Source organism: Miniopterus natalensis, chromosome 6 (assembly GCF_054644295.1).
Source record: "Miniopterus natalensis isolate mMinNat1 chromosome 6, mMinNat1.hap1, whole genome shotgun sequence".
NCBI lineage: Eukaryota > Metazoa > Chordata > Mammalia > Chiroptera > Miniopteridae > Miniopterus > Miniopterus natalensis.
This window is the reverse complement of record NC_142086.1, coordinates 56,337,596-56,362,797: the sequence shown is the minus strand read 5'-3', so window position 1 is coordinate 56,362,797 and position 25,202 is coordinate 56,337,596. Positions and strand designations below refer to the sequence as shown.

The 25,202-nt window shown below is 44.0% G+C and overlaps 2 protein-coding genes across 2 annotated transcripts; one reads left to right on the top strand and one right to left on the bottom strand.

The window, feature by feature from the left end:
* Positions 1–388: 388 nt before the first annotated feature.
* Positions 389–3,825, bottom strand: LOC107541080 (17S U2 SnRNP complex component HTATSF1-like). Its single transcript, XM_087817907.1, has 3 exons — positions 3,806–3,825; positions 705–2,722; positions 389–605 (listed from the first exon to the last, which is right to left on the bottom strand). The coding sequence occupies exons 2-3, from the start codon at positions 2,681–2,683 to the stop codon at positions 389–391; spliced, it is 2,196 nt and encodes a 731-aa protein (XP_087674033.1). The 5' UTR covers positions 2,684–2,722; positions 3,806–3,825.
* Positions 3,826–9,213: 5,388 nt separating this feature from the next.
* Positions 9,214–19,301, top strand: EIF2B5 (eukaryotic translation initiation factor 2B subunit epsilon). The gene is made up of 16 exons (XM_016218102.2): positions 9,214–9,426; positions 10,808–10,932; positions 11,737–11,922; positions 12,001–12,178; positions 12,267–12,347; positions 12,616–12,693; positions 13,158–13,470; positions 14,366–14,511; positions 14,745–14,886; positions 15,009–15,110; positions 15,313–15,420; positions 15,607–15,697; positions 15,989–16,112; positions 16,680–16,805; positions 17,234–17,344; positions 17,512–19,301. The coding sequence occupies exons 1-16, from the start codon at positions 9,229–9,231 to the stop codon at positions 17,569–17,571; spliced, it is 2,169 nt and encodes a 722-aa protein (XP_016073588.2). The 5' UTR covers positions 9,214–9,228; the 3' UTR covers positions 17,572–19,301.
* Positions 19,302–25,202: the final 5,901 nt, after the last annotated feature.

Here is a 25,202-nt window from a genome sequence, read left to right as displayed (position 1 = left end):
AAATTAAAGTATGAGTAAAGCAATAGTAAGAACTTAAAATGCAATTTAACTCAAGTCTAATTTTCAGTTTCTGCATATTAACAACTTATTTTTATTTCTGAATATCACAAACTTCAATCAGAATACTTTAAAAACTATTCTGCATGCATATAACAAGTCTGACAAAGGACAAGTATCCGGTTTACTTGCATTATGCTCTGAAGTTTTAACTGAACAGCCAATTAACATATATTTAAGATCATTAAGTACAGACAACAATGAAAAAGTCAATGCATTAATCTGATGGCATCCTGTCACTACGCAAGGTTCATTAACACTAGTAGTAATTACCCTGGAGCACAGGCAAGATGTGGGCGGAAGAATTTCCCTCAAAAGCAAGTTTAAGGGATTAAATATCATCATCATCGTCGTCGTCACTACTGAGGATAAAGCTGCTGCCTGTGGACAGGGCCCCTTCTTCCTGAACATTCCCCAAACCGCCCACAGTCCCTTCCTCGCCGGAATCATCGGACAGCTCCCCACAGGAGCCCTCGCCGGACAGCTTCCCGCAGGAACCCTCATCGGACAGCTTCCGGCTGGGATCGCCGCCGTCGAGCGCGTCCCCGCCGCCGAGCACGTCCCCTCCGCCGAGCGCGTCCCCTCCGTCGAGCGCGTCCCCGCCGCCGAGCACGTCGCCGCCCACGCCTTCTCCGTCCTCCTCTGCGTCTGCTTCCTCTCCTTTTCCGTTGGAATGCTGGAACATCTCTTCATCCGCCTTTTCTCCTTCCTCCTCCTCACCAGCATCTTCAAGCCCCTTTGCGTCTGCACCGTCTTCATCCCCTTTTTCATCAGGCTCATCGTCAAAAATGTTTTCAGACGTATCTTCTCCTCCTTCCACTTCATCCGATTCTTCGCCAAACTCGCTCTCAGAGCCTTCCTCAGCGAACACTTCCTCAGAGCTGTCATCGGCAGATCCTGATTTTTCAGAGCCACTCTCGTCAGGCTCCTTTTTGAGGCCATTTGCTTCAAAGTGTTTTTCGGAACCATCTTCGAGCAGCTCCTCAAAGCAGACTTCTTCAGATTCTCTGTCCAGCTCGTCGTCTTCGGAGGCCTTGTTGGGGCCGTCTTCTTCAGACTCCCCTTCAAGGCCGTTCTCTTCAAAATCATTTTTGAGTTGCTTCCTTTTGGATTCTCTCCCAGGGCCATTCACTGTAGACTCCCCGTTAGGACTGCCTTCTTCACACCCTTTTTGGGGACTGCCTTCTCCAGACTCTCTTTCAAGGCAGTCTTCACGCTCTCTTTGGGGGCAGCCTTCTTCGGATTCTTCCTGGGGGTAGCGTTCTTCAGCCTCTTTTTTGAGGCCACTTTCTTTAGTACCTTCTTCAAATCCTCCCCCATCTTCTGTTTTTTCAAACTTCCTTTCATCTGTAGGTTTTTCAAATTCCGTGTGAGTTGCAGCTTCTTGAGAATTCATTTTAGATGTGCTAGGGTGCTCTGAAAAATGCCTCACTCTAGAAGGCCCTGCCCTTTCTGAAGCACAGATGGAATTTGAACACCGAATACCTTTATTGGCCTCGGGAGCATTGAGGAAAGCCTCCCATCCTTTTAGCCTTTCCTCCCTTTCTCTTGTGGTCTCCTCCACCTGATAATCTGTAGTTCCATCCCACACTTGGGCAGTGATTTGACGGCCACCAAACCACCGTCCATCGAGGGTTTGAATACAATAATCAGCTTCCTCTGGATCCCTGAAGGACACAGAGGCCACACCATCTGGGTGTCTATCAAACAGAAGCAGCTTCCTAATTTGTCCAAACTTTGAACACTCTACTCGAAGATCTTCTCTGATCTCATTCAGCACCAATGGATCATCCTCAAAATCCACAGGATGAAACATATTTGTGATAATGACAACTCGCTTGTGGCGCATTCGGGCTGGCCCATCCCTTCTCTCAGGTCTCCAATCCAACTGCTTTTGTTGCAGAGACAGCTTTTTCTTGTAGTCCTTGCACTTCTTCTTCTTAGAGGCATCATATTCCCCTTTCAGTTGAAACTTGGCCACCTCAACATGTAATTTGTGGCCTCTAATTTCATCTTCATCCAAAAGTTTTAATGCAAGATCCACAGATTCCCTCTTCAAATAACAGCAAAGCCCATCTCCTTTAAGATTTCCTTGATTATCTTTGTAAAGCTTGACCTTAAATTCTTCTGTTTGAGGATCTCTCATAATAATGCCAAACTTGGACATGAGCTGTATAAATTCATCCAGTGTAATGTCTAGAGGCAAACCAGACACATACACATTTGTATTTCTGTCTTCTTCAACATGAAACCATCCTGATTCAGCCTTTCTCTTTTCTCCCCTCTTTTTGGGATCAGTGGGTTCAGGGGTTTTTCTTTGTGGAGGTTCCTCTGCAGGCCTAGCATTAACACCTTGTACATTTGCAGTAGAGCTAGACCCACCATCATTAGAAAAGCCATAATTGGCCTGATATGTAGCAATGAAATCTTCAGTGATCTTGGGGAACCAAGCCTTCTTGTCCAGGTCCCACTCGTAGGGGTTGTCATCTGGCTGCTGCCCAAAAGAATTGGTTTCTCTACTGGAATCTTTCTGGATGGTGTCTTGGTCCTTGGCATCTCCATACAATTTTTGCATTCGCAACTGCTCATCAAAGTCGTCTTTCCCATCCAAGTTGTTGCCACTCATGTTGCTGACTTAGCCCAGGTGCACAGTCCAGGCGTGAGGCTAGAGAGGAATAGAGAAAATGTGGTCTGCACACTCGCCTTCATGAACCTCCCCACAGTGCCCCAGCAGCCCCCGGAGGTCAGGCCACACAGAGGCAGCACCATTCCCCCCATTCACCAGCAGCCCACAATAGTTTAAATGTCTAAGTACCCAAGTGTGCATTGACAGATAAACGGATGAACAACATATGATATGTATATATAACGGAATATTATTCAGCCTTAAAAAGTAAGGAAATTCTTAACTGATGAACAGAATAGATTCAATGACATGGAAGCATAGATCAGACTGAAAAATGTCAGAGGGATGGAGGAGGGTGGGTGGGTGGAGGGGGAGAGAGTAACCAAATTTATATGCATATATGCACAACCCAAGGACACGGACAATGGTGGGGAGAGGGACTGGGGAGAGGGATGGGACAGGGTAGAACGGGTCATTGGGGAGAAAAAGGGACATCTGTAATATTTTAAACAAAAATAAAATTTAAAAAAAGTAAGGAAATTCTTCCCAGCTGGTGTGGCTCAGTGATTGAGCGTTGATCCATGAACCAAGAGGTCACTAGTTCAATTCCTGGTCAGGGTACATGTTCGGGTTGTGAGCTATATCCCCAGTAGGAGGCATGCAGGAGGCAGCTGATCAATGATGTTTCCATGTTTTTCATCGATGTTTCTATCTCTCTATCCCTTTCCCTTCCTCTCTCTCTAAAAATAAAAATTAAAAAATATATATTTTAAAAAGGTAAGAAAATTCTGACTTATGCTACAACGTGGATGAACCTTGAAGGTACTATGCAAAGTGAAATAAACTAGTAAAAAAAGAAAACACATTATATGATTTCACTTACATGAAGTATCTGGAGTAGTCAGATTCACAGAGACAAATAGTAAGATGGTGGTTGCCAGGGCTGAGGGTAAAAAGGAATGGGAGTTACTATTTAATAGGTACAGGGTTTCAGTTTTGTAACCTGAAAAGAGTTCTGTGGATGGATGATGCAGATAGTGCAATAGTGTGAGTGTACTTAACACTACTAAACTGTACACTTATAAATGGTTAAGATAGCCCATCAGATGTCCTCCCACGCACCAAGAGGTCACCAGGTCATCGCCAGTTAGATTCCAGGTAGGGGCACACGCTGGAGTCTCTGCTCAACCTCCAGTAGGGGGCGTGCAGGAGGCAGCCTATCAATGTTTCTCTCTCCTGCTTCCTTCCTCTTTTCCTAAAAAAAAAAAAAAAATCAATAAAAACATTTTTTTTAATGGTTAAGATAATAAATTTTGTTATGTGTATTTTACCACAGTTAAAAATCAAAACCAAAAAACATGAGCCTCAGCTTGGGAGGGCCTGAAGTTACTTTTATTGATTGTCTAAAGTTGATAAGGCTTTCATACATTTACTAGCAACAACCATTCATTCATTCGGCAAATAATTATTGAGCATCTGCCATGTGCCAGGTACTCCTCTATACACTTGGGATACAGTAGTGAATAGAACAGGTAGAAAGCCCTGATTTTCACAGAGCTTACATTCTAGACTGATTGATATTCAAGACTCCTTTTGAAACCTAAGGCCGATATATTAATTTACAAAAAGAAATAGAACTGGCAGTTAACCAAAGAAATACATATGCCTTTTAACATATAAAAAGATGTTCGATCCAGTCAAAACAAGAGAAATGCAAATTAAAACTACACTTTTTAATCTGTGGTACATTTACACCATGGAATACTATGCAGTTGTAAAAAGAAGGATCTCTTATCCTTGGGGACAACAAGGGTGGAACTGGAGAGTATTATGCTAAGCAAAATAAGCCAGTCAGAGAAAGGCAAGTACCACATGATTTCACTCATATGTGGAATCTAATAAACAAAATAAACTGATGAACAAAATAGATCCAGAGACATAGAAGCATGGAACAGACTGAAGAATCTCAAGAGGGAAGCTGGGGTTGAGAAGTGGGTGGGGAGAGATTAATCAAAGAACTTATATGCATATATGCATAACCCAAGGACACATACAATAGCATGGGGAAGGCCTTGGGGTGGGGCGGATGCAGGGCAGAGGGGATCAATGAGGGGAAAAAGGGGACATCCGTAATACTTTCAACAATAAAGATAATTTTTTTAAAAAAAACTACACTCTTCCCTCCCCCCTCCTATAAATTGGCAAGAAGTCCAAACTGTTGACAACATACTCTGTTAGTGAGGCTATGGGAGGAATGGCACTCTCATACGTTGCTGGTTTAAGGGCAAAATGGCACATTTTTCATGGATAGCAATGAAGTAATAACACCATGAGCAATGAAGCCTCATCAGACTTCCCATTGAGTTCAACAGCATATCCCCTGCCATGGGAATTATATCCAATTTGAACCAGTCACTCTACTTTAAAAAAGAATTCTGAGAAATAAATGCAGGTCCTGGCCTGGTAGCTCAGCTGGTTAGAGAACTGTCCTGATACAGCAAGGTTGCAGGTTCAATCACTGGTCAGGGCTCATACAAGAATCAACCAATGAATGCATAAATAGGTGAAACAACAAATTGATGTTTCTCTTTCTCTCTTTCTCCCTTCCTCTCTCTCTGAAAATCAATTTTAAAAGAAGAAATAAATGCAAATATATAAAAATATCAACAGGAGGATGCTTGGATGCTTGTTGCGGCATTATTTGTAATAGCAAAAACTGCAAAAATATTGTATGTTTATTAATCAAGAAATAATTGGATAAATAATGGTATATTCATACTACAAAACAGAATAATTAAGAATAGCTAAGTTTGTCTACATTCCACTATATATTAAATAAAATTAAGTTGTAGTCCGGCCAGGTGTGGCTCAGCGGTTGAGCATTGATCTAGGATCCAGGAGATGGAGATTTGGTTTCTGGTCAGGGCACATGCAGGGTTTTGGGCTCAATCCCCAGTTGGGGGCGTGCAGAAGGCAGCCAATCGATGAGGACTCTCTCATCATTGATGTTTTTATCTCTCTCTCCCCCTCTCTCTGAAATCAATAAAGATATATTAAATAAAAACAAAAAATTAAGTTGCAGATAATGCATCATCACAATAATTGCTAATACTTAAATTTTGTTGATAACGTGTCAAACTGTGTTCTAAGAACTTTTCATGTTATCTCATTTAATCCTCACAACTTTTTAAGGTTAGGTAATATTAGTATCCCATTTCAAAGATGAGGAAGTCTAGGCATAGAGAGATTAATTTGCCCAGGGTTAAACAGCTAGTAAATGACTAGAACCTGAAATGGAACATAGGCACTCTGGCTTTGTAATACCAGCATATAATCATCTAGTATACCAACTCTAAACATAACTCTATGTGTGAACATACATGTATATATAGGTATTTTGAATATGTGTATATGGTATATGTGTGTTTAGGCATATAATTTATCTATAGGTATAGATATATCAATATGTAAACTTAGGGGGGGAAATAGAAAAAATACACATCAAATTATTAATAATGGTTATAACTCTGGGGGTTGAGTAGGATGAGAGAAGTAGGGGAAGGGATTTTTATTTATTTATATAGTGTGTGTGTGTGATTATGTATTGGTGGTTTTCAGTATCTTTCCAGTACGTTTTTTTCCCCCAATTTTTTTTTAATATATCTTTATTGATTTCAGAGAGAGGAAAGGAGAGGGAGAGAGAACAACAGAAACATCAATGATGAGAGTCATTGATTGAGCCCGCAACCCGGGCATGTTCCCTGACCGGGAATCGAACCCTGATCACCTGGATCCCAGGTCGACGCTCAACCGCTGAGCCACACCCGGCCGGGCTCCCCAATTTTTATTGTGGTAAAATATACACATAAAATTTACTATTTTAACCATTTTTAAGTGTGCAGTTCAGTGACATTAAGAACATTTGCATTGCCATACTACCATCGCCACTATCCATCCACATAACTCTTTTCATTAAATAATAACTCCCATTTCCTCCTCCCCCCAGTCCCTGGCAACCATTGTTCTACAATCTGTCTATATGAATCTGATTACTCTAGATACCTCTTGTAAATGGGATCATACAATTTTTGTCTTTTTGTGACTGGCTTATTTCACTTAGCATGATATCCTCAAGTTCCATCCATGTTATAGCTTACACCAGAATTTCTTTCTTTTTGAGGTGGATAATATTCCATTGTATGTATATACCACATTTTGCTTATCCATTCAACCATCAGTGGACACTTAGGTTGCTTCCATGTTTTATCTATAGAATAATGCTGCTATGAGCATGGGTATATAAATATCTGTTTGAGTGCCTGATTTCACTTATTTTGGGTATATATCCAGAAGTAGAATTGCTGGATTATATGGCAAATCTATGTTTTCTATTTTCAAGAACCACCATACAAAAAATTTCTACAATTAAACCTACATGTTTTCCACTACATTCCCACCAAGAATGCACAAGGGTTCCGGTTTCTCCACATCCTCACTAACACTTGGTATTCTCTGCTTTTTGATAGTAGCCATCCTAATGAAGTGAGATCCCACTGTAGTTTTGATTTGCAATTCCCTAATGATTAGCGATGTTGAGCATCTTTTCATGTGCTTATTGGCCATTTATATATCTTTGGAGAAATGTCTACTTAGGTCATTTGCTCATTTTTGTTTGTTTTGTTGTTGACTTGAGTAAGTTTTAAAATAAAAAAAGTTAAGTTGAGAAAGATTCTCCCTGCGACCATCCATTAAAACCTTATCTAATCAGCCCTAGCCCCTGCAGTTGGAGCGTCTTCCTGTCCACGAAAGGGTCTCCTGTTCGATTCCAGTCAGGGCACATACCCAGGTGGCAGGTTCAATCCCCCTGGTTGGGGCCCGGTCGGTCTCTAAAATAAAGGGGGGGAAATTATTAAAAACAAACAAACAAACAAACAAACAAACAAAAACACCTTATCTAATCAGCTACCTGTCTTCAGAATAAGTCCTGGATTTGCCACTCACCACTTCCGGAGTTCTCAGGAGTCATTTAAAATTTTCTACAATTGAACCTGCTCCCACACCATCCCTACCTCTACCCCACCCTTCCGTGCGTGGGCGCGCGCACCCAGAAGGGCAAATCACTAGTGCTATTAATCACCCTTCTTTTCTCTCTCCGCCGGTGGGTTTGCAGGACGGTCGAACACCTTCCTCTGCAATGTACATTCATTTAATTGAAAGCTTTTTCTGAGTTGTCTTCAGCCTGTCCTTCAGCAGGCTAAATTTTCCCCAAATCCTTAAGAAGTGGTTTTCTCTCAGCGCTCACATTAACGAGCAGAGGGAAGAAATGACAGATTCCTTGGTCCCGCCAGGAGGCGGCCTCCGTACGGCTAGCCCAGCGGCAACCGCCACGTAGAAGCAACGTCAGCCTTTCGAACTCCAAATCCCGGCGTGCAACGCGCGCCCGGCGGGAGCCGCCTTTGCCGAAACTTGGCAGGATCGGCGCATCTCGAATTCTGACAGTTCTCGTGCAGAAAGGGCGCGCGCCTTGCTGGAAAGCTCCTTGATTACTGAATGACGCTTAAGATGACTCTCCTCGCCTCCACCGGGTCCCCACCGTCTCGCACTTCCGCAGCCCTGGTTTACTCCCTGCAGCCACCGTCTCTTTCCCCAAATCGCCGGTGCCTCTTAGAGCCTCGGACCTTTGCGCTCACAGTCCCTTCTGCCTGGAAAGCGTGCTGCTTAACTCCAGAACCACTCAACTCTATGGTGTTCTTGGGTCCACCCCTATTTTCACTCTGATGAGACAGTAGGGTTTCAATAAATGCTGATAGGCTGAATGAAGGAATAATTGAAGATATTATCGTGAAATAGTAATTTTTATTGCCCACATAACTTGGCAGAATAATTGTGGAACTATGAAGTCAGACAGATCGGGCTCCAATATCAGTTCTTCCACTTGCTAGATGAGTGATCCTCATCCCTCTTAGAGTTTAAGAAATGTTCGTTGAACGGATGAATAAAATGTTCTCACAGAGACCTGTGACGAATAAAATGAGCGCTTAAGAGAATTACTACTCGCCCTACATACCGCGTTTTGTGTTTATGTAGACTGTGAGTTCCCTGAGGGAAGGGGATGTCTGACTCGAGCTCCCCAAGGTGCCAGGTTACATTAGATGACTAGAATTTTTAATATGCTCGGGGCGGGGAAGATGACACATCCAGAATGGATCTGGCACCTTCGCAGACACCACAAGTCTCATCATCCTGCAAGAATCTCAGCTTGTTCATGTGCAAATGAAAGCCTACTATACTAGCAGATCGAGTTTGCTGTCCATAGGATCCCACCCCTAGCTCTTCAACAAGTCAAGTTCGCGGCGGCCGCGCCCTAAGCCCTGCCCCAAACTCCTGAGCCTTCCGACGCGGCCGGTGCTTAAACGAGACGCATGCGCACTCGTCTCTCCTCCTCCCTCCTTTGTTAATCCTTCGCGTTTTGAGTACCGGGTCCTTTTTGTCCCCTGCTGCGTGCGGTGTCAGTTTCCGTGCGGAAGCGGTGCCCGTGAGAGAAGATGGCGAGCACCGTGGTGGTGCAGCCTGGTGCGGTGGCCGGTCGGGCCAACAAGCGCAATGTCTGCGGGCCCGGCGGCGGTGGCGGCGGTGGCGGCGCCCGAAGGGCGGAGGAGGAACCGCCACCGCCCCTGCAAGCAGTTCTGGTGGCGGATAGCTTCGACCGCCGCTTCTTTCCTATCTCCAAGGACCAGCCTCGGGTGAGCGCCGTGCGGAGAGCAGCCAGAGGGCCCTGAGTGGCGGTGCTGGAGCTAGTTATCCTCTCGTCTGCCTAGGGATGCGTGCTCTGGGAGGACATGTGTCCAACCTCTTTCCCTGAAATCGGGTTTATCTAGTTAGGAGGAAGGCAGACAGACTGTCTAAAGCCTGACCAAGTGAGTGACTGGCAGATTTGGGAGTGCTAACTCAGGTTTGGGGGGCATGCAGAGGGCTAAATTGTAGAAGCAGTGCTTTTTGAGAAACCTTCACGGGGGGATTCAACGCCTCATGAGGAGGCTGCAAGGCCTTTATGCGGAGAAAAAAAGAGATCCTTAGGTGAAAGGGAATATCACCTCCTTTTGCCTCCAAAGGGGAGGTCATATGCCTAAAAAAGAGCAGACTGGTCTGATCCCATAGTAACAGCTATTTTGGATCTTGGTACAACGTGCTTTTTTTTCCTTCCAGGTTTTAATGACAGCCAGTGCCATCTGTCTAAAGGAGAACAGAACAGGTTCAGTGGCTGGTTGCCAGCAGCCTCTGTCTGGTCTAGATCAGAGATTTTCAGCCTTTTTCATCTCATGGCACACATAAACTAATTACTAAAGTTCTTCGGCACACCAAAAAAAATATTTTTTTGCCAATCTGACAAAAAAATAGGCATAATTTTCATTCATTCACATTGGATGTCTGTTGTTGTGTGGCTGTTGTCATTTTTTATTTGACAATCTAAGGGAAAAGTGGTCAGTGCCCCCAACTAAATAGTCCAGTATTTGCATGTTTTAAAATTTATTGTGGCACATCGGTTGAAAATCACTGGTATAGACACTGGACAGTTTGACTGAGCTATGACCTAGTCCTAGAGATTGCTGGGTCACTGGGCCATCCCAAGTTCAAAGAGAAGGAACTGCATTCTGTTCAGGGAAAATTCTAACTCCTCATTCCCAACAAAAAGCCTAATGGCCGTTCATTTTGGACAGGTGATTGAGGTTGGTTAGCCCCTGACTCTCAGAAAAGGATCAAGGAAGGAAATTTTATGGGGAAAAGGCCTTAGCGGTGCTTAAGTTTCTGGAGATATGATTGATTTCCAGTATCCTCCTTTGCCAGAGGTGGTCTCCTATTCTATAACAGCTCTGTGTCTGATGCTAAGCAAGTTAATTCTATGCTTACTATATCCAAGTTGCAACACCTTAGACTCTAATGCTTGGCGCATGCTGTGAACATGAAAGGCAGAAGCCTGATTACTTTTAAGTTGGAAAGATAAAACAGAACTATAGCATTTGGAAACATTGATAGGAGTGAAAATTGTGGTTGTAGTGTGGGAAAGAAAGTTACACAGAGGGCCAGATTCAAAACTTCACATTTTTTTCATCTTCTACCCTCCAGGTCCTCTTGCCGCTGGCCAACGTAGCACTAATTGACTACACTTTGGAATTTCTCACTGCCACAGGTGTACAGGAAACCTTTGTGTTTTGTTGCTGGAAGGCTGCTCAAATCAAGGAACATATACTGTAAGGCCCTGCAACTTTTCTTTACACGTTTCACCATTTTTTTTCTAGTTTTCTAAAGATGAATGTAAGTAAATAAGAGGAAAAATATGTCTATGTAAATCTCATCATAAGGTCTAAGGGTATTCACTTATCAGGAGGTGAGCATCTGAAACTGACAAAGATTAAAGAATAACATTTGGGGTTTTTCTGAATCTCACATATAAAGTTTGGTCCCAGTGGGTTTTGCTTTTTATTTAATGGCTCCAATGTGGAAGTTATAAGAGTAACATGTTTGTTTTTTTAACTGAGCTTCTAAATATTTAGCTGTTCCTCTTCTTTGTATTCCCAATGCTTAGCTTAGTACCAAGTACATAATAAGCACTTAACAGATGTTTGGTGAAATCTTGAAAAAGAGTAAATGTCAGGATTTGTGGAAGCTTAGGCAATAGACTTGGATATTAACATGGTCTCCACTAGACGATTCCTAACTTTGTTCTGGATTTTGGAAAGAGAAAAGTGGCATGAAAAGTGTGTTCCTAGGAAACTTTGTATATCTCAGCTGGATTTTGAATTCAAATCCATGTTTGGGAACAGGGGTCAGGCTATAGAGAGGAAATAACCATGTTTCTCTAACCCATAAAGCAAGCCTGGTAACACAGGATGCTGAAACCATTAATTATAAGTCTCTTTGAAGTTGAGGACGCTGGCAGGAACCCAGAAAAGCCATAGAGGAGGAGTGTGAATGTTAATTGGGGAGAAAAACAGGGAAGTTCTTCATGATCTTTATGCTTGATTTATTCATTTCCCTCACCCCCCTTCCTTTAGGAAGTCAAAGTGGTGCCGCCCTACGTCCCTCAATGTAGTTCGAATAATTACGTCAGAGCTATATCGATCCCTGGGGGATGTTCTCCGTGATGTTGATGCCAAGGCCTTGGTGCGCTCTGACTTCCTTCTGGTATATGGGGATGTCATCTCAAACATCAATATTACCAGAGCCTTGGAGGAGCACAGGTCAGGATGGGAAAATGGTAGGGACAACGGTGTGGGACCAGCAGAGCCCTAAGACCCTCTCCCTCCTATCCTTTGTAGGTTGAGGCGAAAGCTAGAAAAAAATGTATCTGTGATGACAATGATCTTCAAAGAGTCATCCCCCAGTCACCCAACTCGTTGCCGTGAGGACAATGTGGTAGTGGCTATGGATAGTGCCACAAACCGGGTTCTCCATTTTCAGAAGACCCAAGGCCTTCGACGTTTTTCTTTTCCTCTGGTGTGTGGGTATCTGGGGTTTTTGAGGTGGAAAGTGACAGGATTGAGCAAGAGAGATGGGTTAAAGTCCTTATAATTTCTCCCCACAGAGCTTGTTCCAGGGCAGTGGAGATGGAGTGGAGATTCGCTATGATTTACTGGATTGTCATATCAGCATCTGCTCTCCTCAGGTGAGCCCTTCAGGGCCAGGGCTGCACATCAACAAGTAGAACTCTGAGGGTGTGTTACTGTCCCCTAGCAGGTCAGAGTTGTATTTCTTCTTCCTCTTTCTCCTATTCTACAGTAAGTAGTTACTGTCATCTTAACCTCAATATTGGGAGCCTTTTTGGGATTCTGCTCCCTGTCCTGCTGTCATAGGGTCTGATAAATCTCTGAGAACTTATCTTTGCTTCCAGAGAATAGCACTTAACCTTGGTCCCATCCAACTTCCTCCCATAGGTGGCTCAACTCTTCACAGACAACTTTGACTACCAAACTCGGGACGACTTTGTGCGAGGCCTGTTAGTGAACGAGGAGGTAAGAACAGGCTCCTAGTGCCTCTTTAAAAGAGGGCTAAGTCCTGGCTGGGTAGCTCAGTTGGTTGGAGTGTCCTCCTGATATGCCAAGGTTGCAGGTTCAATCCCTGGTCGGAGCACATGCAGGAGTCAACCAGTGAATGCATGGATGGGTGGAACAGCAGATTGATGTTTCTCTTTCTTTCTCTCAGATCAATCAATAATTTTTTTAAAAAAGCAAAATAATAAAAGAGGTCTAAGATTTTACCTCAAGTAGATAACTTTTGGTCCCCTTTTCTGTTTTATTGAGCCTTAGTAGGGAGGAAAATAGCTGGGGTAGGGGGGAAGCAGTATACAAAGAAAAATCTCAGGCCATTTGTGACATTGAGAGGCAGAAGGGAACTTAGGAAGGTAAGAAAAGTGTTGTACCTAGGGTTGTTCTTTCTCTCTTGCTTGGGCAACCTCCCTTTCCTTGTCCTCATTCAGATTCTAGGGAACCAGATCCACATGCATGTGACAACTAGGGAATATGGTGCCCGGGTCTCCAACCTACACATGTATGCAGCTGTCTGCGCTGATGTCATCCGCCGATGGGTCTACCCTCTCACCCCAGAGGCAAACTTCACTGACAACACAGCCCAGAACTGCACTCATTCCCGGCACAACATCTACCGAGGGCCTGAGGTCAGCCTGGGCCATGGCAGCATCCTGGAGGAAAATGTACTCCTGGGCTCTGGCACTGTCATTGGCAGCAATTGCTTCATCACCAACAGTGTCATTGGCCCTGGCTGTCACATTGGTGAGCACAGGTGGGGGAAGTCAAGCCAGCCATCCTAGGAATAGGAACCTGAGGGGAGCCATGTCTCTAGAGAAGGAGACAGAGGAATAGTCCTTGAGAAAAAGGAACTAAAGTGGCTACCTTAATGAAGGAGGGAACAGAGATGTAAAAACAGTGATGCTTTAATTTGTGCCCTGTGAGCTTCTTATTGGGTGATTCTTCATATTCCAGGGTACCCTATATTCATATTTCAGGACCAAGTGGATAAGTAACAAGCAATAATAACATCTGTGCATTATAGCTTACAAAGACCTTTTGCCTAGATTATTTCATTTAATCATCGTTAAAACCTTGTGAGGTAGTGTTACTTATCCCCAGTTTATAGGTAAGGCTCAAAGAGGTTTTCTCACTCAAGGTCATAGCTAGCAAGAGGCAGTACTAGGGCTTGAATCTGAGTATTCTGATAAGTCTAGTGTTCGTTTTACTCTTCCATACTGCCTGGTTAGCCTCTTGGTGACTCACTTTGGATGTAGGAGTGTGGTGCTTTAAATGGAACTGCCCCTTTAAAATAATAAGATTGTAATTCTAAATGTACAAGAAGAGATGGAATAGATATGGACATGAATCTAATGAGGTTCTTGAGTTCTAGGGGTCCCCAGAAATTTGAAGGTTCTCAGGTTCTTAAGTCCTGTGTCATAGTCTAATTGTAAATCTTGTAGAAGATGGTCAGGCTAAGCAATGTTCTACTCTCAGGCCTGGGTTTAGAGGGGAAGTGGGTGTTTCTGGGGAGTTGGGGGATGGAGTATTTGAGCTGGGTGGGAGCTGTGCTGGTATCAGTCAGCCATGTTTTCCAGGAATGGCCCTGGTCTGGAGTTGGAGCCCAGAGTGACCAGGAGTCCTTCCTGTCCTGAGCCAGGTGATAATGTGATACTGGACCAGGCCTACCTGTGGCAGGGTGTTCGAGTGGCTGCTGGAGCACAGATCTATCAGTCCCTGCTTTGTGACAATGCTGAGGTCAAGAAACAAGTTACACTGAACCCACACTGTGTCCTCACTTCCCAGGTGAGAACTGGCTCCACACTGCATACAGGCCCCAAACTGAGTGGTGGTCATGCTGAGCCAGAAGGGGCCTATGTCCAACTATCCAGCCTGAATTGAGAGTCCAAATTCAGTGGTTTCATTTGCCTTCTACTTGGCTTAGTAAAAAAAAAAAAAAATTCACTCTCATTATCAGGATGTACTTTTCCCCAACACACTAATGGATCTGTGCCACCCACTCCTTCTTTCTCCTCTAGGTGGTAGTGGGCCCAGACATCATACTGCCTGAGGGCTCGGTGATCTCTTTGCACCCTCCAGATGCAGAGGAAGATGAGGATGATAGCCAGTTCAGTGATGATTCTGGGGCTGACCAAGAAAAGGAGAAAATGAAGCTGAAAGGTGTGAGGCTCAGCAGGTGTGGGGCATCTGTGTGTTTCTCTGCCCCATGGAAAAGCCAGTGTTTCCTCCTGGAGGGATGGGTACTTCTACTGGGCCTTTGCTAAAGATCAGTATCTTTCCAGGTTATAATCCAAAAGAAGTCGGAGTTGCAGGGCAGGGCTACCTCTGGAAACCTGCAGACATGAACATGGAAGAAGGGGAGGAACTACGGCAAAATCTGTGGGGTGAGCTAGGCCTATTCCTTTCACACGTGCGCGCGCACACACACACGCTTTCTAAATCAGAACGTTTTGAAGGAGAATGAACATTTAAGAATCAGACAGTACTTGGTCATTGCTTTATTCATGCGGACAGGGCATATATGTGATTTCTTGTCAATGGCTCTGTCCTTATTTTTCTCTTTTCTCACCCTTTGTGTGTTCTCAGGACTCATAATCAACACGGAAGAAGAGAGTGAAACTGAAAGTGAGCGAAGTATGGATTCAGAGGAGCTAGATAGCCGGGCAGGCTCCCCACAGATGGATGACATCAAAGGTGAGTAGCCAAGGAAGCAGTATCTTGGGACAATAGAGGAAAACCTCCAGTTTATTCTTTATCTGGATCAACTAGCCAAAAACTTGTGTTCCTCCCAGGAAGGGTTTGGTATAAAGTCAGGACTAGATGACTTAACACATTCCATAGTGATGTTGGCCCACGAACTTATTCTTGCTTTGATTTTAGTGTTCCAGAATGAAGTCCTGGGAACACTACAGCGGGGCAAGGAGGAGAACATTTCTTGTGACAATCTAGTCCTAGAGATCAACTCTCTCAAGTAAGAGCAGCCCCTTCCTATTTTCTTCACCTGGGTAATCCCAGGCAGATAGAGGTTCTCCTGTTTCTTCCCCACATAGGAACCTGTTTTCTTGACATCCCAAATGGACAAAGCCAGTAGCATTTGGAGCAAGGAGACTATTAGGTTTTAGCCCCAACATAGATTCCTCTTTCCAAAATCCTTCTATGTTGTTCCATCTGACTTCCTCTTCCCAATGTCCTGCCAAAGTCAGCCCTACAGCATGCTGAAACGGCCAATGAAGGCCTTGGTGTCACCACAGTCTCCCCGCAGGTACGCCTACAACATAAGCCTAAAGGAAGTGATGCAGGTACTGAGCCACGTGGTCCTGGAGTTCCCCCTGCAACAAATGGATTCCCCTCTGGACCCAAACCGCTACTGTGCCCTCCTGCTTCCCGTGAGCAAAGATTGGGGCTGGGTACAATGGATTGGGTGGAGGTAGATACACATCCTTGCTGTGGTGATTTTAAAATAAATCAGGAGTAGAGGGTCTTGTTGTAGAATATTATATTACTTGTGGTTCCTTTCTCCTCGCCTCTGGAAGCAGATTGGATTCTAGAGCAGCCTTGGCTGTTCCAGAGGTCCACAGTCAAATTAGGTTCAATACTGAGTGGCTTTGAGACTCCAAGATTCAGACCATACCAGCATAGACCTGTACTTTCAGACTTTCTGACTGTAAATTATTTGACCCACAATGAGATCAACCTATAGGCTGGGAATAGGTATTTTTGAGGCCGCCTGCATATCTGACCCCCTTTCACCTTCCCTGGGGAACCTCTTTTTCCTCAACCCTGACTGCTAGCAATTCCTAAGTCCCTCTAACATGATTCCACAGGGCCTATATCATCTCCTTCTTGTCTTCCCACATCATAAAAGATGCATGTAATCAATATTGATTTTCTTTGCTGTTCAGGTATAAGTACATGCTCAGGCATATATTGCAGCTCCCTTCTTTCTTCCATAGCTGCTCAAGGCCTGGAGCCCTGTTTATAGGAACTACATAAAGCGTGCAGCTGATCATTTGGAGGCACTGGCAGCCATTGAGGACTTCTTCCTGGAGCATGAAGCTCTTGGTACTTCCATGGCCAAGGTGAATACCACCTCAAGCCTCACAGTTCTGCATTTGCTTTGAAACAGGCCATGGTGACCTCCATGGAGACACAAAACAGAGACTGACATGAATCCGATATGGAGTTTGGTTAGCAGCACCATCCACCCCTGGTATTATGCTCATTGCTGAGATAGTACAGCTTGGAGCCAGGCTAGAAAGGCAGCCATTTGGAAGTTGCCCTGGGAATTTGCAAAGCACTACCTAGCAGTAGTTCCAGAAGTTATATCTGTCCCAGTATCACAATGAACAGTTTACTCTTGTCTGTTTTGAAGGAGGCTGTTCAGTGTGTAGAAGGAAGCTGAGGACCTGCTAGAGAGGTGCTAAGATCTTGCCTCCTCTTCCTCTATTATCCATTATATCTTGCTGGACTTTGCATGGTCTCTGAGATCTCTGCTGGCCTTCTGCAGGTACTGATGGCTTTTTACCAGCTGGAGATCCTGGCTGAGGAAACAATCCTGAGCTGGTACAACCAAAAGGATATAACTGACAAGGGCCGGCAGTTGCGCAAGAACCACCAGGTGAGTCAGGCTACCCTCTTGCCATGGTGGTTGTCTGGGTACCTGGCCCTTGGCCCTCAGGGTGGTTGGTTCCTGGGACTCTGGTTGTTCAGGCTGTTTATACACTAAGGAGAATAGGAGGGTTATGTGCTCCTCCCTCAGTAGCTCTCCACTATGCTTTTTTACAGCTGCAGAGGTTCATCCAGTGGTTACAAGAGGCAGAAGAGGAGTCATCTGAAGATGACTGAAGTCACACTGCCTGCTCCTGTGGGGGTGGTTGAAGGCCCTCCTGGCCTCTGGGCCAGGGCAAGTGAGAGGCTAGTTTCAGAATATAAGTGACCACCAAACTGACTGATACTTAAAGGAGCAGAGGCATGAACTACAATATTCTTCCCACTGCCAGCAGCCATGTGCCTCACATCCTGACTGGAGAGTTGGGATGAGGGAAATTGGGCTAGAACAAAGCTCTGCCTAAGGAGGAGCTAAGCAAGCCCTATATTTAGAGGAAGGCCAGAGGCACAGCTTTGTGCTTTGGCTTTCCCTCAGGAAACAGCAGAGAGCAGCTGGCCCTCTCTGTTGCTTGTATTTGTTAATATTAAAAAAGAGAAAATGAATATATTTGGTTTCTATCCAACTCTGACTGATCAGCTATTGAAGTAGGTGACCAAAGAGTTCTGAACCTTTGACATGACAAATAGCCTTTCCTTAATACCTGGGGGAGCGGGTGAAAACGGGTGTTATGGCCACTAGGTGGTACTGTGGTGCCTTGATAATTGACCGTTTCCATGGCTCAAGGGTTATGGAGGACCTAGTTTCTTTTCTAGCCTCTGTGGTCCTTGAGTAGTATGCCTGAGCCTGTTTCCAGAGAGCGTCCCAGTCCAAGCTCTTTTCTGCCAGAGAGTGATGATGCCAAGCATGTGTAGAGTCCATTAACCACCTGCCAGTCCCTCATGCTTTGTCCAGTTGATCCAGTACTACTGTCAGGGGAGCTGGGCTACGCTTCATCGTAAGGAAATTTGCTCAAGGTCTCTTTACTCTTGAGGGCTAAAGCTAAGGATTTGAGCCTCATAATCTAAAATTCTTTCTGCTTCAGCAGATTTAGTGTCTAAGTGAAGGGAAATTGCCCACAGAGGCTAATATAACCCCAAGCCAGCATGGGTATCTTGAAAACAGGAAGATCTTGCAAAATAGGTTTTCCCCTAATATTGAGAGTGTTTACTATATAATAGGCATTTTGCTAAAAACTTTTCATGTGTTACTTTAGTTAACCTTTCACCTCAGCCCTGTGATGTAGCCTTATCCCCATTTTCAGATGAGCCTTAAGTTCAGAGAGATCCTGTAACTGGAAGAGCCAGGATTTGTTACTGGACTTGAACTGGAGTTTGTCACTGCTGTACTGTCTCCTTTAACCTCAATCATGTGCCCTTCTATCTCATCATTTTGAGCTCTTTGTTGCCCTCATATAACTATTGACACTTAAATTGTGGCAAATGTTACTGGTAACATGTGGCCCTCCTGGAAATTACAGGTAAAACGGTTGCCTCCCACCCTACCCAGTTTGTCTCAGTGGTTAGATTGTCAGCCCATGGACTGAAAGATCCCAGTTTCGATTCCAGTCAAGGGCACATACCTCGGTTGCAGGCTCGACACCTGGCCCCAGTTGGGGCACATGCGGGAGGCAACCAATCTATGTGTCTCTCACATCGATGTTTCTTCTCTTTCTCCCTTTCACCCTCTCTGAAAAGCAATGGGAAAAATATCCTTGGGTGAGGATTTTAAAAAAAAAAAGGTTGCCTCCCTTCATTTCAGTTAGATGGAACGGAATTAGCTGAAGAGGAGGAAACTGAGCTGTACTCAAGAGGTGTGAAGGGGCATTACTGAGTATTTCTAAAGAGGAAAAAACAGGCTGGCCCAGGTTGGGGCATGTACAGGAAACAACCAATCAATGTGTCTCTCACACCGATGTTTCTCTCCCCCTTTCTCCCATTCTCTCTAAAAATCAACGGAAAAAATATCCTCAGGTGAGGATTAACAAAAATAATAATAGTAATAATAAAAAGGCACATGACTCAGAAGGGAAACTAGGTGGCAATAAATGAGACATCGACATTTTGCAAAATGAAAAATAAATGAGAGTGAAAGTTGATTTCTTATTCAGTAAATCATCTCAGTTTCTGCTTTGTCAGATATAGGATCTAGTGCCTAGAGAACATATGAAGGTCATGTCATGGACCCAATAGGATCAGTTAAATACAAATTATAGGGCACCTCTGATTTGTACCTAGTAAGTGGCAGAGATTAGAGTGGCCTATAGAACTTTTTTGGAGGAACAGATTCCTTCCAGTTGCAGTGATTGGGGAAGGCTTGCAAGATTGTGACACTTGAGTGGCCTAAATAGAAAATGGTAGAAGGGAACATTAAAAGCAATGCCATTTAAATATGGCAAATTAGACACATGGGACTTTTTTTTTTTTTCGAATGTTCAGTTTCCTTTAATGACCCCCATCTCCCTGAAGGACAGGTGCAGGCAGCTAGGCGATGGCAAAAGGTGTTCATTTGATCTTGCCAAACACATGGACTTTTTACTCTCTCCAAAACCCTGTTGAAATGCCTCTAAGGGATTCTTTAAAAGCACATGATGCCCTGGCCAGTTGCGCAGTGGTTAGAGCTGTCAAGGGCACGTACCTGGGTTGCAGGTTCAATCCCCAGCCCCAGGTTGGGGCGTGTACAGGAGGCAACCAATCGATGTGTCTCTCACATCGATGTTTCTCTCCCCCTTCCTCCCTCCCATTCTCTCTAAAAATCAATGGAAAAAATATCCTCAGGTGAGGATTAACAAAAATAATAATAGTAATAATAAAAAGGCACATGACTCAGAAGGGAAACTAGGTGGCAATAAATGAGACATCAACATTTTGCAAAATGAAAAATAAATGAGAGAGTGAAAGTTAACTTAGAACAGACTGAGATGGGTTCTACCTCCTCGGGGTTATTAACAAAAAGCAAGCCAATGTGCCCTTCTGAACCCAGAAAAGGCTTCATGGAAAGGGGTAAAGATTGGGGCTGAGAACAGAATGGTGTAGAGAGGAATCACAAAAACCTGTGTAAGAAAAAGCCCTCTAGGTCCCCATCATGTGATCCAGCCAGGTGATTTATCTCTATTTCTCCCATACAAGAAATGGGAGATTCAGCCTGGGCAGCGTGGCTCAGAGGTGGAGCATGGACCTATGATCCAGGACATGAGGGTCAATTCCCAGTCAGGTCACATGCCCAGGTCGCAGGCTTGATCCCCAGCAGGGGGAGTGCAGGAGGCGTCGGATCAATGACTGATCATTGATGTTTCTCTCTCTCCCTCTCCCTCTCCCTTCCTCTCTCTTTGAAGTCAATAAAAATATATTTTAAAAAAGAAGAAATGGGAGATTCAGTCTTTGGAAAAATGGTGGGGAGGAAATTATCAAAGAAATACAAAGGTTTCCTAAGCCCAAAGGTCATGAGTTTCTAAACTAACAGCCCATGAGTGACCAGCATAATGAATGAAATAGCCCCATGAAATTTCAGAACCTCGGGGAAAACGTAAATTACTAGAGCCTCTGGATTCAACAACAGATAGTATAGAAATGGGGGGGGAGGGGCTAAATTGAAATTGAAGGATTTAGTGAAAGTATGAGTGTTAAGGCTCTGAACATCAGCACACACCGATTTATATCTCCGAGCGAAAACAAACTAAACACTGCAGAAAAAGGCCTAAAAATATTTTTTTTGTTTCCTCGGGTAAAAAAAGGCATTTTCCCCCAACTTGATCACCCTATGTTGAAGCCTGTTAATAAGCCTCAGCCATAGCTTCCAATCAGCTTTTTCAGATCTCTCTTAAATGTCAGTAGACTGCCAAGGGCCATCAAACATTTGAGGAAACTTCTGACATAGAAAGCAGAGGCTAAAACAAAATTGCAACCAAGGAAGCAATGACAGGGAGCTTTTTAAAACTTCAGGGGTGAAGCTGTAATTCTCAAAATTCGAAAGGATGAAGAAAGTGCTATAAAAAGAACTGGAGAACAAAAAGAGTTCTTAGAAATTATTTAAAAAAAAAAAGTGAATTGTTTTCTTCTACTAAGAACTGGAGAGCTAGAGAACCAAATAGGAGGGAGACTATATCCATCCTTACGTACTTTCTAAATCAATTGTGAATATTTTACCTATCCAATTGGATAAGGGAAAGGTTGAAAATAATGTTAAAATCTTGCAACAAGGTGAGTCATATGAGAATAAAAGGAAATGTCCCTGGCCAGTGTGGTTCACTTGGTTGGAGCGTCATCCTGTACACCAAAAGGCTGAGGGTTCGATTCTCGGTAAGGGCATATGCCTAGGTTTCAGGTTCATTCCCAGTCGGGTCACTTATGGGAAGTGGCCAGTCCATGTTTCTCTTTCACATCAATGTCTCTCTCCGCTCCTCTTTCTCTTTCCTTCTCTCCCATCCTCTCTCTCTAAAATCAATAAACATATACTTGGGTAAGGATTTAAAAAAATTATAAAAATAAAAGGAAATGGCCCTGGCTGGTGTTGCTCAGTGGTTAGAGCATCAGCCCTTGCACCAAAGTTGCCAAAGTTTCAATTTCCGGTCAAGGGCATGTGCCTGGGTTGCAGGTTCGATCCCCGGGTCTCATCCAGGCTCGAGAGGGAGGGAACCAATCAATATGTCTCTCTCACATGGATGTTTCTCTCTCTCTCTCCCCCCTCCCTCTTTCCCCTTTCTCTAAAAAATCAATGGAAAAAATATCCTCGGGTGAGGATTAACAAAAAAAACCTTTTATTTTTTTATATCTTTATTGACTTCAGAGAGAGGAAAGGAGAGGGATAGAGAGATAGAAACATCAATGATGAGAGAGTCACTGATCGGCCGCCTCCTGCACACCCCCGACTGGGGATTGAGCCCCCAATCCGGGCATTTGCCCTGACCAGGAATCGAACCCTGATCGCCTGGATCGTAAGTCGATGCTCAACCGCCGAGCCACGCCTGGCCGGGCAAAAAAAAACCAAACACTTTTAAATAAAAAAATACATAAAGGGAAATGGATGATAAGGGGGGGGGGGAATTAGGTTCAATCCTGAAGGTCCAACACCTAACAGGAGTTGCAGAAAAAACAGGGAAAATGGTAGTAATGTTGTTAAATAATTCAAGAAAATATTGTTGAATTTCTGGGTGGAAAGGGTGCCTAGCACAGTGAATGAACACCAAGGAATATCATCATGAAATTTCAGAACCTCAAGGATAAAGAGAACTTCCTAAAAATTCCCAGAGAGAATTAAAAACAAATCATGCCCTGGCTAGGTGGCTCAGTTAATGAGAGTATTGTCCCAGTACACCAAGGTTGTGGGTTCGATCCCCGGTCAGGGCACATACAAGAATCAACCAATGGCCCAGCCTGCATGGTTCAGCGGTTGAGCGTCAACCTATGATCCAGAAGATCGCTATTGGGTTCCCGGCCAGGGTACATGCCCAGGTTGTGGGCTTAATCCTCAGTCAGGGGTGTGCAGGAGGCAGCCGATCAATGACTCTCTCATCATTGATGTTTCTATCCCTCTCCCTCCCTCTCTCTGAAATCAATAAAGATACTTTTTTTAAAAAAAAAATCAACCAATGAATGCATAAACAGGTGGAACAACAAATCAATGTTTCTCTCTCTCCTTCTCTCCCTAAAATCAATAAACAAAAAAATTTTTTTAATGGTCTAGGAAAAGTGAAGACTTGAAAAAAAAGAAATAGTATGAGCTAAAAAAGTATACTGGGGTGGAGAGGGAAATGGGACAAAGGATTACTGTTAAAAGCTTTCTTAATACTATTTGACTATGCTCACATATTGCTTTGATAGAAATTTAAAGGGAAAGTGGGGTGATGAACACACAATACAATATACAAATGATGTATTACAGAATTGTACACCTGAAACCTATATAATTTTATTAACCAATGTCACCCCAATAAATTCAATTAAAAAATAAAAAATAAAGAGAAGGGTATGAAATGAAAACATATAAGTTAGTGCAAGAGCTAATTGGTTGACTTGCTGAAGTCAAAAATTTAGCCAGGCCCTAGCTGGTTTGGCTCAGTGGTTAGAGCATTGACCCATGGACTGAAATCCCAGGTTCGATTCTGGCCAAGGGCATGTACCTTGGTTGCAGGCTCCATGCCCAGCCCCAGTCGGGGCACCTGCAGGAGGCAACCAATCCAATCCGTTGCCTTCAATCTCACATGGATGTTTCTCTCTCTCTCTTCCACTCTGAAAAGCAATGGAAAAAATATCCTCAAGTGAGGATTAAAAAGAAAAATTTTTTTTAAATTTAGCCAGGCCCTGGTGGGGTGGCACAGTTGGTTGGAGCTTCATCCTGCACACCAAAAAGTTTTGAGTTTGATTCCCAGTCAGGGCACATGTCTAGGTTTCAGGTTGAATCCCAGGTCAGGGTGCCTACAGAAGGGAACTGATTGATGTTTCTCTTTCTTTCTCTCTCTCTCTCTCTCTCTCTCTCCCTTCCTCTCTCTAAACATATCCTGGGGTGAAGATTTTAAAAAAATTTAGCCAGGATATATAATGAAACAAAAGGCTATAAAGGTATAGGTTAGATTATGGAGGGTTTTCAATATAATACTAAGGACTTTTGGAAAGCACTAGGGAATGTGGAGAAGTTTCTGAGCAGAAGTGTCTGAAAGAGGTACTTACTCTTGAAATGCTAATTTGGCAACAGTGTACAAAATGAAGTGGGAGGAGCCCATACTTGCTACTCTGAAGGGAAAGGACCTGTATGAGCTGGTCCCAGTTTACTTTCCTGGCTCATCTAATACTCTCTCTCTAGCCACAATGGCCTTCTTCTGTTCCTCAAATGTGGCAAGTTTTTTCCTGCCTTGAGTCCTTATACTTGTCTGTGCCCTCTGCCTGGAATGCTCTTCCTCCAGACCAGACCTTCTTATAGCTGCTTCCTCATTAGTTCTAGGTTCTAGTTCAAATGGAAGAGGTATCCTCTGACCACCCATATCATCCTCTTTCCAGTTACATCGCATCACTCCATTTTATCTTTTTCATAGCATTTGTAACTCTGAAGTTTATTGACAAGCCTCCTTCCAGAAAAGTAAAGGTCCTGAAGGCAGCCTTATGTCTTGTTTTTGCTATATCTCTTGCAGTATGCCTTGCACATAGAAGGTACTCAGTATTTATTAGTAAGGAGTGAGGAGATCTGTTAGGAACAGATTATACCTAGTTCTGGTTTGAGACTTACTGTCCCAGTTATGGGCACATCTTTATTCTTGCACTCATTCTGCATTCAATCCATTTATTAAACCACTGCTTTGCACCTAGGTACTAAGGCTGTAAGAAGGGCCCTGTTCTGTACTCAAGAGCCCAATTTGGTAGACTCAACGACAGAAGCTATGTTTCTTTTATTTTTGTAAATTTTTTAAAAATGTGTTTTTATTGATTTCAGAGAGAGGGAGAGGGAGAGAGAGAGAGAGAGAAATCAATAATGAGAATCATTGATCAGCCACATCCGGCACTGCCCCCTACTGGGGACAGAGCCAGCAACCCGGGCAAGTGCCCCGACCGCGAATCCAACCGTGATCTCCTAGTTCAGGGGTAACGCTCGGCCGCTGCGCTATGCCGGCGGGGCGCAGCTCTGTTCTTAACAGACCCTAAAGGGCCATGTCGTGGTCACTTTCCTCGAAGGATACATGGTCTGAACCGCCACCCACCTACCTCTAGGGACCAAGGCGACTTCTGCATTACACCCCTCCCAGCTGCAGAGGAGCAGCCGATCCCGCTGGGTCCAGAGCCCGGACCTGGAAGAGTTCAGGAACGCGGCCATCCTGGTGAGATCGGCCCTTCCATCTGTAGGG